This window comes from Zasmidium cellare (assembly GCF_010093935.1).
Source record: "Zasmidium cellare ATCC 36951 unplaced genomic scaffold M409scaffold_1, whole genome shotgun sequence".
Classification (NCBI taxonomy): Eukaryota; Fungi; Ascomycota; class Dothideomycetes; order Mycosphaerellales; family Mycosphaerellaceae; genus Zasmidium; species Zasmidium cellare.
Window position 1 is genome coordinate 861260 of NW_022986945.1, and position 13238 is coordinate 874497.

At 56.2% G+C, this 13238-nt stretch overlaps 6 protein-coding genes across 6 annotated transcripts; 3 read left to right on the forward strand and 3 right to left on the reverse strand.

The window, feature by feature from the left end:
• Positions 1–280: 280 nt before the first annotated feature.
• Positions 281–2072, forward strand: M409DRAFT_62002 (uncharacterized protein; the record flags this gene model as incomplete). Its single annotated transcript, XM_033814976.1, has 3 exons — positions 281–317; positions 374–969; positions 1023–2072. 3 exons carry the CDS (start codon positions 281–283, stop codon positions 2070–2072), a joined length of 1683 nt encoding a protein of 560 aa, XP_033674612.1.
• Positions 2073–2271: 199 nt separating this feature from the next.
• Positions 2272–4095, reverse strand: M409DRAFT_15998 (uncharacterized protein; the record flags this gene model as incomplete). The annotated part of the gene is made up of 1 exon (XM_033803444.1): positions 2272–4095. One exon carries the CDS (start codon positions 4093–4095, stop codon positions 2272–2274), a length of 1824 nt encoding a protein of 607 aa, XP_033674613.1.
• Positions 4096–4990: 895 nt separating this feature from the next.
• Positions 4991–6901, reverse strand: M409DRAFT_15999 (uncharacterized protein; the record flags this gene model as incomplete). Its single annotated transcript, XM_033803445.1, has 2 exons — positions 4991–6487; positions 6545–6901. The coding sequence occupies 2 exons, from the start codon at positions 6899–6901 to the stop codon at positions 4991–4993; spliced, it is 1854 nt and encodes a 617-aa protein (XP_033674614.1).
• Positions 6902–8197: 1296 nt separating this feature from the next.
• Positions 8198–10204, forward strand: M409DRAFT_48661 (uncharacterized protein; the record flags this gene model as incomplete). The annotated part of the gene is made up of 2 exons (XM_033811008.1): positions 8198–8613; positions 8662–10204. The coding sequence occupies 2 exons, from the start codon at positions 8198–8200 to the stop codon at positions 10202–10204; spliced, it is 1959 nt and encodes a 652-aa protein (XP_033674615.1).
• A 711-nt stretch (positions 10205–10915) lies between these two features.
• M409DRAFT_16001 (uncharacterized protein) lies at positions 10916–11782 on the forward strand (the record flags this gene model as incomplete). The annotated part of the gene is made up of 1 exon (XM_033803446.1): positions 10916–11782. The coding sequence occupies one exon, from the start codon at positions 10916–10918 to the stop codon at positions 11780–11782; it is 867 nt and encodes a 288-aa protein (XP_033674616.1).
• Positions 11783–11818: 36 nt separating this feature from the next.
• On the reverse strand, positions 11819–12954 carry M409DRAFT_62004 (uncharacterized protein; the record flags this gene model as incomplete). Its single annotated transcript, XM_033814977.1, has 2 exons — positions 11819–11836; positions 11878–12954. 2 exons carry the CDS (start codon positions 12952–12954, stop codon positions 11819–11821), a joined length of 1095 nt encoding a protein of 364 aa, XP_033674617.1.
• Positions 12955–13238: the final 284 nt, after the last annotated feature.

A 13238-nucleotide genomic window follows, 5' to 3' on the forward strand; every position in this document is an offset into this window, starting at 1 on the left:
AGACTCCACCTCCCCCAAAAGTTGATTAGAATTGATTCGGGCAATTAGGCGCAGTCCACATCCCCGCACGACTTCACCTCCCAGCTGCAGCCATGCGAAGCTCTTCTCCTCACCTCTTCCCTCGGGATTCGAGTCGCGAGGATCGTGTAAGGCCAATATGCAGCCCAGCATGCTCGCATGGCTACCTAAGGTAGGTTCATCTCAACTCACACCTCGTTTGCTTCTTTGAGTCTATTCCGTACTGTATAACACGTGCTCTCCGTCTCTCTCTTTGTTCAAGATGCCACAGTTTGCGAGTTTGCAGCCGGACATCCTTCGTGAGTATTCATCAATTCATCCTGGACATTCGATGCTGATTTGGTATACTGCATAGTCCCCCGCGATATCACGACCTGGGAATGGCTCTTCGAACACCCAACCTACTCGCCCTTGCACCGCTACCCGCAGAATGAACTCGGCGGCTTCACAGACGCCATCAGCAAAGAACGCCTCTCCTACCTCCAAGTCAAAGAAGCCGCCACACACCTCTCGACCGCGCTCGTCAAGAACTACGGCCTCCAAGAAGGCGAGACCGTCTCCCTCTTCAGCGCCAACACAATATGGTACCCGGTCGCCATGCACGCGACGCTGCGCGTCGGCGGCAAAGTCAGCGGCGCGAGCCCGGCCTACAACGTCGAGGAGATGAGCTACGCGCTGCAGAAAGCCGACGCGAGGTTTCTGATGACGCACAGGGATAGCATGGAGGTTGCAATCCGGAGCGCGGAGAAGGCGGGCGTGAAGAGGGAGCATATCTTCTTGCTGGAGGGGGAGTTGGAGGGGTTTAAGAGCGTGAGGACGTTGATTGAGGAGGGGAGGGGGTTCGGGGAGCAGGGGCAGGTGGAGTATTTTAGGATTCCGGAGGGGAAGACGAATTTTGAGGTTTGTGGGTTTTTGTCGTTTTCGTCGGGGACGACGGGGTTGCCTAAGGCTGTGAGTATTTCCAGAAAGGTGTGGTTGAGGTGATACTGATGCGTGCGGGACAGGTCATGATCGCGCACCAGAACGTTATCGCGCAATGCCTCCAGGTCATGCAAATCACCCCCTCGGACCACAAACGCGTCCTCGCCGTCCTACCCTCCTTCCACATCACCGGCCTCGTGCACGTCCTGCACCTCCCCCTCCTAATCAACGCCGAAGTCTACTTCCTCCCGGCCTTCACCATGGAGGCCATGCTCAACACAGTCGTCGAATACCGCATCCCCGAACTCCTCCTCGTGCCCCCCATCGTGATCCGCATGATCCGGGACCCCATCGTCGACAACTACGACCTCAGCTTCCTCAAACGCTTCTCCTCGGGCGCGGCGCCCATGTCCGACGAAGTGCTGCAGCTCCTCCAGAAGAAGTTCCCCAACACCGGCTTCAAGCAGGGCTACGGCATGACCGAATCGTGCAGCTGTATCACCGCGCACCCGCCCTGGTTCTACGACTACAAGTACGCGCACACCGTCGGCACTGTGTGCGCCAGCACGACGGTCAAGATCCTGAAAGAAGACGGCAGCGAAGCCGGGATCGGCGAGCCCGGCGAGATCTGCGCCAAGGGCCCGCAGGTCGTCATGGGGTACCTCAACAACGAGTCCGCCACGAAGGAGACCTTCGACGAGGAAGGCTACCTCCACACGGGAGATCAAGGGAGTATCGACGCCGAAGGCGTGATAACCATCCTGGACCGCATCAAAGAACTCATCAAAGTCCGCGGCATCGGCGTCGCGCCGGCCGAGCTCGAAGACCTCCTCCTCGGGCACCCGGCGATCGAAGACGTCGCCGTACTGGGAATTCCGGACGACTACTCGGGCGAGGTACCGAAAGCCTATGTGGTTGTCAAGCCGGGGCAGACGCCTTCTCAGGAACTTGGGAGGGAGGTGCTGAGGTATGTGAGGGAGAATAAGGTGCGGTATAAGGCGGTGAAGGAGGTGGAGTTTTGTGAGGCGGTTCCTAAGAGTGCGAGTGGGAAGATTTTGAGGAGGGTTTTGAGGGCGCAGATGAGGGAGGGGAGGAGGGGGGTTTGGGTTAGGGAGGAGAGGGGGAGGTTGTAGGTTGATGGTGGAGGGGGGAGGGGAGGGATGGTGGTTGGGGTGAGATGTTGGAGAAGGGATTATGGGGCGATGTTGGGGAATCTACTGCATGTTGAGGGGTTTTGGAATGAGTCGTTGCATATACGAGTGAAATTTGAAATACTCAAAGAAATAAGGCACTTGTAATTCGCTTCCATCCCATAAGGCTAACGGTCTTCACTCACTGCGCATTCTCCATCAACTCACAAACAGCATGAAACACCGCCCTCGCCCTCTCATCCTTCTGCAAAACCTCATTCATAACGCCCCCACCCCCACCCCCATTCCTCCTCCCCAACCGATCCGAATGCCACCGCATCTTCTCCTTCTTCAACACATCCACCAAATCCTTGATCTGCGCCGGGGTCGCCTGCGTCTTATCGAACCCAATCTCGATCCTGCCCGTGCCGGGGGCTTCTTTGTAAATCGGGGAGAGTCCCACGACGCCGAGGTAGAAGGCTTGCGCGTTGGCTTGCATGATGGTTTCTTCGGACCAGGTGGATGGGTGGGCGGCGCAGAGGGGGGCGTAGAGGGAGTCGCGGGCGCTGAGTGAGGAGGCTTTCAGGCCGCGGGCGGGATAGGGGATGTTGGCGTCTGTGGCGGGGAGGGCGGTCCATCGGTCGTTGTAGGTTTTGAAGAGGCGTTTGGCTTCGTCTGGTTTGAGGAGGTTGGCGGGGGGTTGTGGTGGTGGAGGCGGTGGAGGGAAAGAGAAGCCCGCGCTTGTGTTGGGGAATTGAGTGCCTCCGTTTGGTGTGCTGAAGCGTGTACGCTTGCGTTGTTGGTTGTTGTTGGGGTTGGATTGAGCGCCAGTGTTGGTGAAGAAGCGGAAGTGAGCATCGTTCGCAGCAGGATGCATTTGTTCGAAGAGTTGGTCGAAGGCTCCGAATGGCCCGCGGCCGAATGGGTCAAAGGAGTGCATGTCCTGGAAGGCCTGGAAAAGGGGGTCTGAATGCTGCGATCGTGGTTGTGGACGTCCGAAGAAGGGGTCAGATTCAATGCCAAACGATCCAAACATGTTGTCGTCCATGGTTCTTGTTGACGCTGGCTGTTGAGGTTGCGGTACTCGCGATTGGTGATATGATGTTGGGCGTGGGCGTGAACTTCTCTGCTTCGCTTTCATCTCGTCCAAGTTGGTCTGAGCATTTAAAAGGGCAGTTTCGTGCTTCTTAAGATCATCCAGCAGTCGCTGTAGATAGTGCGAACTGATGGCTGGTTGTCGAGTTGCCTGCTCAAGATGCCTCTTGCAATCTCGTACTTGCCGTCTCTCGATCTCCACGGCATTCTCCAGCGCCTCTATCATATCCATCTGCATGTGGCTGTCACGTTTTGGGCGCTGAGGAGAGTAGTCCATCTCTTCATCTTCATCGTCCTCATCGTAGTCCACTTCCACGAACCGATCTACTGGACGTCCTCGCTGCTGGGACAGAGAAGGCTCTCTCGTCTCCGTACGGTAAGAGCTGTGTCTTCGATCGGGTCTCGGTCGTCTCGCTGGCGACTGCTCACGACTGGAGGTATGATCCCGGGTGCGAGTTTTGTGCTTCCCATCCAAGAGTCTGTCTTTCAGCCTCGAAAACACGCCTTTCGATCTCGAGCGATCGTCATACTCGTACGCCAAGTCGTCATCGGTATCGCTCTCTACCTCCACATGAACTCGCCGGCGGCCATTTGGGGTCTGACCCATGTTTCCTTGAGCCACGGCGTGTCGCTGCTGTTGCAAAGACAGCATATCCTCCAGCAGTCCAAATGCACTTCCAAAAAGACCACCACCTCCCGACCTCACAGCTGGTCGAACCGGCGTGGTGAAACTCCGACCAAGACTTCCATTCGCGCTGCCAGTCATGGCTCCAAAAGAAAGGCCAGGACTCGACCAGCTGGTAGTATCTACAGTGTAATGAACACCATCCTGCGTCCAAGTGCGAGTCGTCCTCGTAGGCTGGCTGCCTGATCCAATGCTCGTGAAGACGTGTCCGCCATCACGTGCATCATAGCGGCCGGGCATGGCCATGGTCTCGCAATACGTCAATCAAAATAAATCCAGGGCGAGGGAGTGAATCCGGCCAAGTTTGATCGCTAGCGTGGCAGCGAGAGAAATGATGCAGGAGGCGTGCCGATGCTACTCGTGTGTGTGGTCACTTTGGGTTCTGGAAATCTCGCCCAATGCCGTCAGATTGCGTTGGGAATGGGTGGTGGTGCCTCAATCCTCGAACCTGGTCGTGTTGGCCCAAGTGCCTGTGGGAGCCTGACTCTTGCTAAATCTGAATCTGGGATGTGACAGGCATTCGCTGCTGGGACGCGCCAAAAAGTGATGCGAGGGCGGGGCGAGTGAGCGCGTCGTCTTCTGTCACAGGCCGGAAAGTGAGGTCAAGCGTGGTTCGAGTATCCCAAGGAATGCCGGCGTAAAGTGCTGGGCTATTGACGGAGTCGCTGGTGTTGGGCAGGACAGTCGAATGGATAGACCTGTCGTTGGTTTGACGTGAAGAAAGGTCGTGTTGTTCGGGCTTCAGCCACGCAGCCTCGTCCAAAGCAAGCACGGATTGATTGGTTGTGAAGCTACGCAAAGGGCCGGTGAGACGGCGGCGAAGTGCAGCTTTGTTTGCCTTTTGCTGCCCAATCCAGGCCAGTTGGATGTTGCCCAAGAGTCAGTCGTGCCAGCGCCCGAAGAGTCTGCGGTGGCCCGTGTCAGCTGTCAATTTGTTGCAGTCTGATATCAAATTGATGGCTGGAAACGAGAAGGGAGCTGTGCGAAACAAGCGTCGTCGCTGACCATGGAGAGTTGATGTTCATCATCAGGTGACGTTGACGCAAACGTGGGGTTCGCCTTTCGACTTCACCTGTGCTGAATGCGGCGAGCCAGCCATTCATATTGCATGCTCCTTTTTGTATGTAAATAATGTACATCTCTATTCTTCATCACTTACTTTTTGGCCACCTCGTACAGGCTTGAGCCTAACATTGGGCACTTCCCCCACATGCTCGAGTCCGGTCGCATCTCTTTTGAAGTTCTTTGCGATATCACGAGCGCTACGCAAGCAGTCGTTCACACCCACGCCCGACATCCAGTTGCCTGCGACACGTAAGCGGCCCTTGTATTCTCCCCAGATGCTGTTGTGTGCTTGCTTCAACCGCTGCTCATGCCCTACGGTGTACTGAGGAATACAATCCTTGCCCAGGGTTACCTGCCATGCTTCCGGCTCCTCTGTAATACCTAAATGGCGTTGGAGTAGCGATCTTGCCATGGCCAAACCCTCCTTTTCGTCAGGGTACGCAGGCCAATCATCCCACCAATGCCCGCCGAGCATCACGGTGAACTTCGTTCCTTGGGGTTGAGACAGGCGATCTTGTGTGTGCGGCTTGTCTGGCATGTTGTACCAGCTGAAGCCGTTGATGTTGATCTGGTTGTCGGATGCTCGCAGCTTTTTTAATTCGTCAATGTTCAAGTCCTGTGAGTAAAGTTCCTTGACATCGTCCGGACCTGGAGAATAGGAGTTGTCGAAGATTACACCGAGAGCACGCTCTGGATTGTTTTCGAAAGGCGTAGCTCGGGGGATGAGGTATCCAAACCCAGGCTCGTGGAGGCCAGGCGAACGGAAATAAAGATTGACAACCATGACTGTCACACTGGGGATCTCGGGGATCAGCTGTGAACGTTGCGGTTGTCGCGTGGCCTTGTTCAGCTGCTTGGGGGAGAGCGCAGACACAGCATGAGAGTGTCTCCTCGTGTTCGAAGCTCCGCCGAAGGACAACTGGACGCCCGTATTGCCCTCAGCCTGCGAAACCGAGCTCACAGGAGTGCCGAATTTGAAATCCACGCGACCAGTCTCAAAGAGTTTCGAGTAGAGCCTGTCTGTGAGCATACCCAATCCATCTTTGAATGTGAAGACAGAGTTATCACTCAGTGTAGTCTTGAGCAGAGGGTCCCAAGGGAAGCCTTTCATCTCTTGTAGGAAATCGGCTTCACGTTTGGTCATCTCGAAACCCTCGGTTGCGGCCTTCATCATGCCCAGCAGTACGCTGCCGTACTGACCCTCATCTCGCCAGGCGCCTGGAAAGAGGCTTCTGGCAGAGAGCTTATACACATCCCCAGCGTATATGCCGTGCATGACGGCACTCAGCATCCTGTCCACCAAATTGCTGCTGAAGCGCCTGGAAAAGAAGTCTCCAACGCTCTCATCTTGCACGCCAGGATCCCGCGCATCTTTCCAGAACTCTGCAGCCCCAGCCCACAAAGCACCCTGAAACACAGGCTCTCTCAGCAAATTCATCACATTCTCCCAAAGGCCATGCGAAGGATGGGGCATCCGGGCAATGTGGTCGGGATAGTAGACATAGCGATTGCGAGCCGCAGGTGCCTGCTTTTGCGTGAAGATTGTGTCCTTTGTCAAGTCCAACTCTTGAATCTAGGTATCCATCAGCGACTGTTCCAGACCAACTGATGGTGATGATTCACTCCGTACCAAACTCGCCGTCAGGACCCCATTGGACTGTGGACGAAGGGTACGAGGGCCAGATTCAAGGAGGACAGAGCCGCCCTTAACGGGGACTCGCTTGGACTGTAGCCATCCTCCAATGTGGTCTTTTGCCTCGTAGATCGTGACCTTTGCAGTCGGCAGCTCACGGGTTAGATAGTAGGCACAGGCAAGGCCAGTAATACCGCCACCCAGAACTGCTACATCGTGCGAGGCCGTGGGCTCCGCGCTGTAGTCGCGTGAGCCAGGTCGGGCGAGGAGGGCGTTCGGGACGTGCGGTATTCTCGGGGGAGCGTGGCCGAAGGTAGAAGATGCTATTCGGGGCGCATGAGGGCGGACGAGCATGGCCGCATTGCAATCCTCTCAGGCTGACGGACGGACTCTCTCGCGCTCAAGATGCTGCAGACAATCCTGTGATTGAAAGTCAAGTGCGTTGTCGATAGCTAATAGAGTTGGCCGAGGGGTGAACAAAAGTCGTAGTTTAAGCGAACTAAGCGGTCCAGTCGGAACACAGCTATCCCGCTTGAGGCCGTGACAGAAGTCAAGGACCGTTCACATCCAGAACACCATCGCACTGAGGATGCGATCGAGTCTGACACTGGACAGTCCAGACCGTCGTTGCCACCAGACCACGACGGCCAGGTAATGTGTCGCGGCTTGCTGACTCCGATCGAAGTACATCAATCCATCTCACTCTCGCATCGCTGCTCACAGGCCAGCCCCTAGCAGCAGAGTTGGCCGAGGTGATCCACATCGATCTCGCCCGTTGCAGGCACCACGAAGACTCCCAAATGAAACTATCCACGGCGACGGGCTGGACAATGTTGTGAAGAAGCGCGCAGAGAGAGCTGATTACCAACGCTGTGCACAACGATCGTCCGGATGGGCCAAGGACGGAATTTGGTCGAACGTCCGACTTGCCTTGCTTATCTTGCTTATAGAGCAAAGAGCCTCGTCAAGACATGTCCACGGCCAGGCTGTGGAGGAGCCCCCGTCGCTGTGGACATTACAGCATCACCGCCTGCGACGGGCGTTGCCGCCAGGATGGGGTGACTAAGGTGGGCGATACCGCCACGACAGCTGAAAGCGTCTGCTGGCCGGCGGGAGATGGGCATGCGCAGGGTGACGAGCGACGGAGCATCCTTCACGCTCTCTGCTGCAGGCTAGGCATGCCGAGACAGTCGAGAAGCAGCGACTGTCTCTGCGGCTGAGGGCCAGCGTCCAAACCCAGCGATGCTTGTTGCCGGCCACGGTGTTTAGAACCCCAACGGCGCCGCCGATTTCCACCGTTAACCTTTTGGCCCGCGCCAGCTATCACCTGCTTGCACCTCTCCTCTTCCCTGTATCATTGTCAGTCCTGTCGACGTGTCGCCGTGAACTCAGCTCTTCTGTGTCTTTCTATACTATCGATATCCTACCTGATCGAATGCGTATCCACCCAGGCGCTCGAGTGCGCTGAGTTGAATTGTCGCTGGCACGAGTCGACGCGAGACGAGACCTCCGCAAGGTCACGGTTGCGAGGCCTGGAGAAGCTACTCCCAGGACGACGCAGACAGCAGAAGCTCTCCACGTGGGGGCAGACACCGACAGTCCTCCTCTTCCAGGAGCGCCGCCATCACCACAACCCATAGAATGAGCACCATGACCGTACCCGCCGAAACGAACATGCACGACCAGCAGGAATCGGACGGCAGCTGGTATGGCTTCGACTTGGAGCTGCGCACGCCGCCGCCCATGTCCAGCAGCAACGGAAGCAGCGGCATCAATGGACACAGCATGACGAACGGCAATGGCGCCGTCAATGGCCACAATTCGCGAAAACGCACGTTCGACGAGGCTGCAACGCCGGTGCAAGAGACGCTGGACGTGGCTTGGGATGACAGCCTGGACTTGTTGGAGGATATGGGCATGAATGGCATGAATGTGACACCGCAGATGGGATTCATCACCCCCGATTTCTCGCAGAATGAAGACGGCTCGGTCACGTTCAGATCGTCGGACGACTCGATAGAAGAGATCTCGCGAACAAAGATGCAGACAGGATGTATCCCGTGCCTGTAGGTGCCTCGTCTCATACCGCGTGAAGCACATCTGACGTGAAGCAGTATCAAGGGTATCAAATGCGACCCAAACAACCCAGAATGTAAAATGGCCATGTCAGACGACTGGGCTTTGAACTCGGGCTCGAGAAACGGTGATGATGAGGATGGCTACCCTACGCCTGACAGCCTGACTTTGTTCCGACCTGACATGAAGTGGCGACGAAGCTGGCGAGAGCGACACTGCCTCAACTTCTTCGTGAACTTCAGCGCGCCGCAAATGGCCGGTTTCTTCGACTCGGCCTTCTGGCAGCGCATGGTCATCCAGACATCATACCACGAGCCTGCCATTCGCCACGCAATCACTGCCATAGGGGCTCTGCACGAGTGCATCATGCAACGTGCGTTCGCTGACGACAAGCAAAAGGCCAAGGCGATGGAGTTTGCGCTCAATCAATGCAACAAGGCCATTTCATGTCTAACTAATGACGAGGCCACCGAGTACGATCCAAACCGTCGCAGAATTCCCAGCTCTCGACTCGCTCTGACGACCTGCGTCCTCTTCACTTGCTTCGAAGCCATGCAAGGTCGATGCGACAGTGCCGTCAACCATGCGCTTCAAGGAAGACGTCTCCTGCAAGCTACTGGCCGACCGAACGTTACGAGTATGCAGCCCGCCGAAGAGGACGACATCGAACAAATGCGACCTTTGGTAGAGCGCCTCGAAGTCCAAGCCACCGCTCTCCTGGACAAGGGCAGACGGCCTGAGATCGATACATCGGGACAAACTCCTCCACTGCCACCGATTGACTACATTTTCAGCCTCGAGCACGCCCACAACACGCTGCACACCGCGCTGAACAGCGTCATGCGCTTCATGCAGGGCTTCCATCCGACCGCGCCGCGGGACCACATCGCCGTGACGATGGCTGAGAAGTACTTGCGATACGCACCATGGTTCTCACAATGGGAGGCTGCCTTCACGTCGTTCCTTTCGGACCAGCGTGACTTCATGACGAACATGGATCTGAAGCGCGCAATGGTGTTGAAAGCCAACCACCTCGTGGGGACCATGCTTGCGTCTGTCGACCAGTCGGCAGGACCGGTCGCATACGACGCGTATGAGTCCGAATTCAGAGCGATTGTCGACCTCGCCAGGGAAGTGTTGGCATCATTCTCATGCCCGCCTCTTCCTACACTCTCGGGACCGAACTCGGGTACGCCATACCTGTCCTTCTCCCTATGGGTGACCGATCCTCTCTGGATGGCCATCTCACGATGCCGAAACCCTACCATCCGCCAGTCCGCATTCACGTTACTGTCGCGAAACCCTAGACAAGAAGGAATCTGGCATGCAGGGCCCCAGCTACCAAATTCCAGCCAATACATGCGACGAGTGGAGTCAGGTCCCACAAGCAGCCTGAGAGAAACTGTAAGAGGCGAGCGATCGCCCGACCCCGATGATCCAAATGGGCTAAAGTCTTCTTCCAGTCACGAGCCACCGCAAGATAGTCTCCCTCTACCACAATCAAGCTTCCCCCGGGGCAAGGTTCGGGCTGAGTGGGTTGACCTTCGCCAGCAGATCACCGAATGGAACGAAGGCAAGTAGTGATGTGAGTGCTTGCGATGACTATGCTAAGTGTACGATTACAGAAAACACCAGTCAGACGGCCTGGCTCGAACGCGGCGGCAATCAACTCGAGACTCGTCGAATGAATACCTACTGTCGTGGACAGTGTTGCATACCGTCGTTGGAAGAGATCAGGGGAGAGCGACGTGATCCGGGGGGCCCTGTGCTGATCGAAGGTAACAGATATTGTCATTGCTTGCGCGAATAATACTGACAAACGATAGACGAGCTCGACGAACCCGAACTCCCCAGCTACGCTACAAGCATGAACCACTCGACACATTCGCCCTCTCCAGACACCTCGACCAGCAATCCGTCACTTTCGATCATGCAAGACATCGCATTAAGCCAGGCCGGCACTCCGCAGACTTGCAGGTCATGCGTGTCTCGGGAGTCTGGCTGATTGCGTCGCACCAAGCGGGAGGCAGCAGGACACGAAGATGTGATGATACTACACAAGCTCACGCAAACCGCAAGCGCTCACCGCAACAATCTCCACCCGTACACCTTCATCAATGATATCTATCGACTCAACGGCTCAACGATATGTTCAGCTCGAGAGACTTCGAAGCCATGCGCGAAAAGGACCATGCATCAAGGAGCCAGCCACTGCGCGGCTATTCCCATCGGCGAGCGCCGCCATCACGCACGCACTCAGACGGCCTCTTCACTGCCCGCACGCAAGGAAACATGTTTGGAAGATTCCCCAACGGCCTCGATTCCTACGCCCAGCAGCAACGCTCTGATGGAGGCGGCGACTTTTCCGATCGTTGGCGGTCGATGTCTCCGAACGGTCGACGAGACTTTCCAGCGAATAGTAGTAACAGTACTACCTCAGCCCAACAACAACGCTCCGGAGCATACCACCGAATCACGTTCGAGCAAGCTGTTGCTGACATGGTGTCTGCGTTGGATCATGCAAACAAGGGACTGTTGAGTCTCGAGACGACGTTCGGCCGTGATGTTGATCCGCTGAAGCTCTGGCTGCCGAGTCAGCATGTCGATTCTCTTTGGATCATCTACACCGCGTGGAATGGTATCCCAGCGACAGGTCCCGCCAAGCGTGCTGCCGATCTTAAAACGGACGGAAGTAAGAAGTCAGCGATACCACCACCAACGACCTACATCGAAATCACGCACCGCATCTCCAAAGCCCTCACCGGCCTCAGACAATGCTCGCCTCCGTCCGGCGGACTTGCAGATCATTACCAACGCCCAAGCCACCTGAACTCGGACTTCAGAAACCTCGACAGCCCTAACTCCGGCCTTGGCTGGCACGTCCTGCGGACTACAATGCGGAAGTTGGAGATCTCCTTCGAGGCGATTGAGGAGTTGATGGCGTCGGTGATTTTGCAGAGAGGGAGGATGGCAGCGTTGAGGCATGAGATTGGGGCGGCGGGGGAGTTGTTGGAGGGGATTAGGGGGTTGGTGGATTGTGGTGGTGGGGAGAAGGGGAAAGGAACAGGGAAAGGTGAGAAGGGGAGGGAGAATGATATTGTTGATGGCGATGATTTTGAGGAAGAAGAATTTGATTGGCGGTATTGTGGAGCGATATGACGACTTTGATATGAAGGTGTATGATGAAAGACTACACTACGTCGTCGCCAGACCCTCCCAATCTGTGAAAACACCTCACGGTCAGCAAAATATACCCAAATACACACGAACGAAGCAAACGACAAGAACTCACCAAACCTCGTCCTCTCCCCCAACCTCTCACTAACAACCACCTCATCCCCAACCCTCACCACATTCCCCTCACACCCCTCCCCCAAAAAACTATACCTCCCAAAAATCGGACTCCACTTCGTCCCGGGATCCACGCGGCGATCTCGCTGCATCTGCTTGAGCATGTTCCCCTCGGGCCCCGTGGAGGGCGCCCCGGTGTCGTAGTCGATGTTGATGGATTTGCAGCGGCCGCAGTTGTGGATGCAGGAGATTTTGGTTTGGGGGGAAGATGGGGAGGTGATGGTGAGTTCACCCCAGTAGTCTTCTTCCCAGGGTTCGGAGGCGCCGGAGAGGATGATGTTGGGGCGGAATTTGAGGATGTCCATTTTTGTGTTGGGGGAGTCGCCGAGGCGGTGGTGTAGGTCGTCCATGCTGCGGGCGGAGGCGATGAGGTAGGGCGCGCAGTCGTTGAAGGTGAGGATGTTAAGGTCTGCTGGGGTGGCGTTTTCTTTGTTGGAGCCTGTGAGGTAGGAGGTTGCGGTGGAGGTTATGGTGGAGAGCCAGCTTCCTGCTGAGTTGTTGGAGGGTTGGGGAGTTTGCTTGTTGTGGCTTGTGGACATGAGGACTGCGCGGTAGTTGCGGCCTAGATGGGCGAGGATCACTTCGAAGCCATAGCAGGACGAAAACCAGTCGTTGTACTTTTGGGGCATTTTGTAGGCTTTGGTGGGGGATTTGTGCATGTCGACTTCGACAGCGTCGAGATCGTCCGTCTCTGGATACAGAGGAAAGTCGACATGTTTCTCCTCACCGCCGTTGGCAGGCTTGTAGGTGACTTTGACACGCTCCCCTTCGAGGTCCAGGCTAGGGAAGAAGCGTACGCTTTCCGGGAAGTGCGCTACGTGGATGTTCTTGTACTTGATGGAGCCGTCGTCTTCTTTCAGGACTTGCAGGACCATGAAGCGGCGGTCGTGGGGGAAGCCATGTTTGGTGACTTGGACTGAGTCCAGCTCTACTGCCCGGAGGGCTTTGACTGGGTAGGTGTAGAGCTTTTCGATCTTCATCTTGCAGATTACTTGCTGGATTGGGGGCCTCCTTGATTTGCAGCTCGCTCAATGGCTTGTATGCCCTCGCGTGTCGTCGATATTAGATGAGCAGAGGTGTGTCCGAATCCCACGCCCTGTCGGCATTCTGTGCCAGGAACCGACGGCCTCATCCATGGGATAGCAGACCTGGCGTGCTCCTCCTCACGTGCTGCGGGGTCGCAAGAGTGGTTAGGATCGGGCTAGGTGTTCATCCTTATCGTCGGCAGGATAGGCCGACGTCGAAGATCCATCCACTCTAGCCA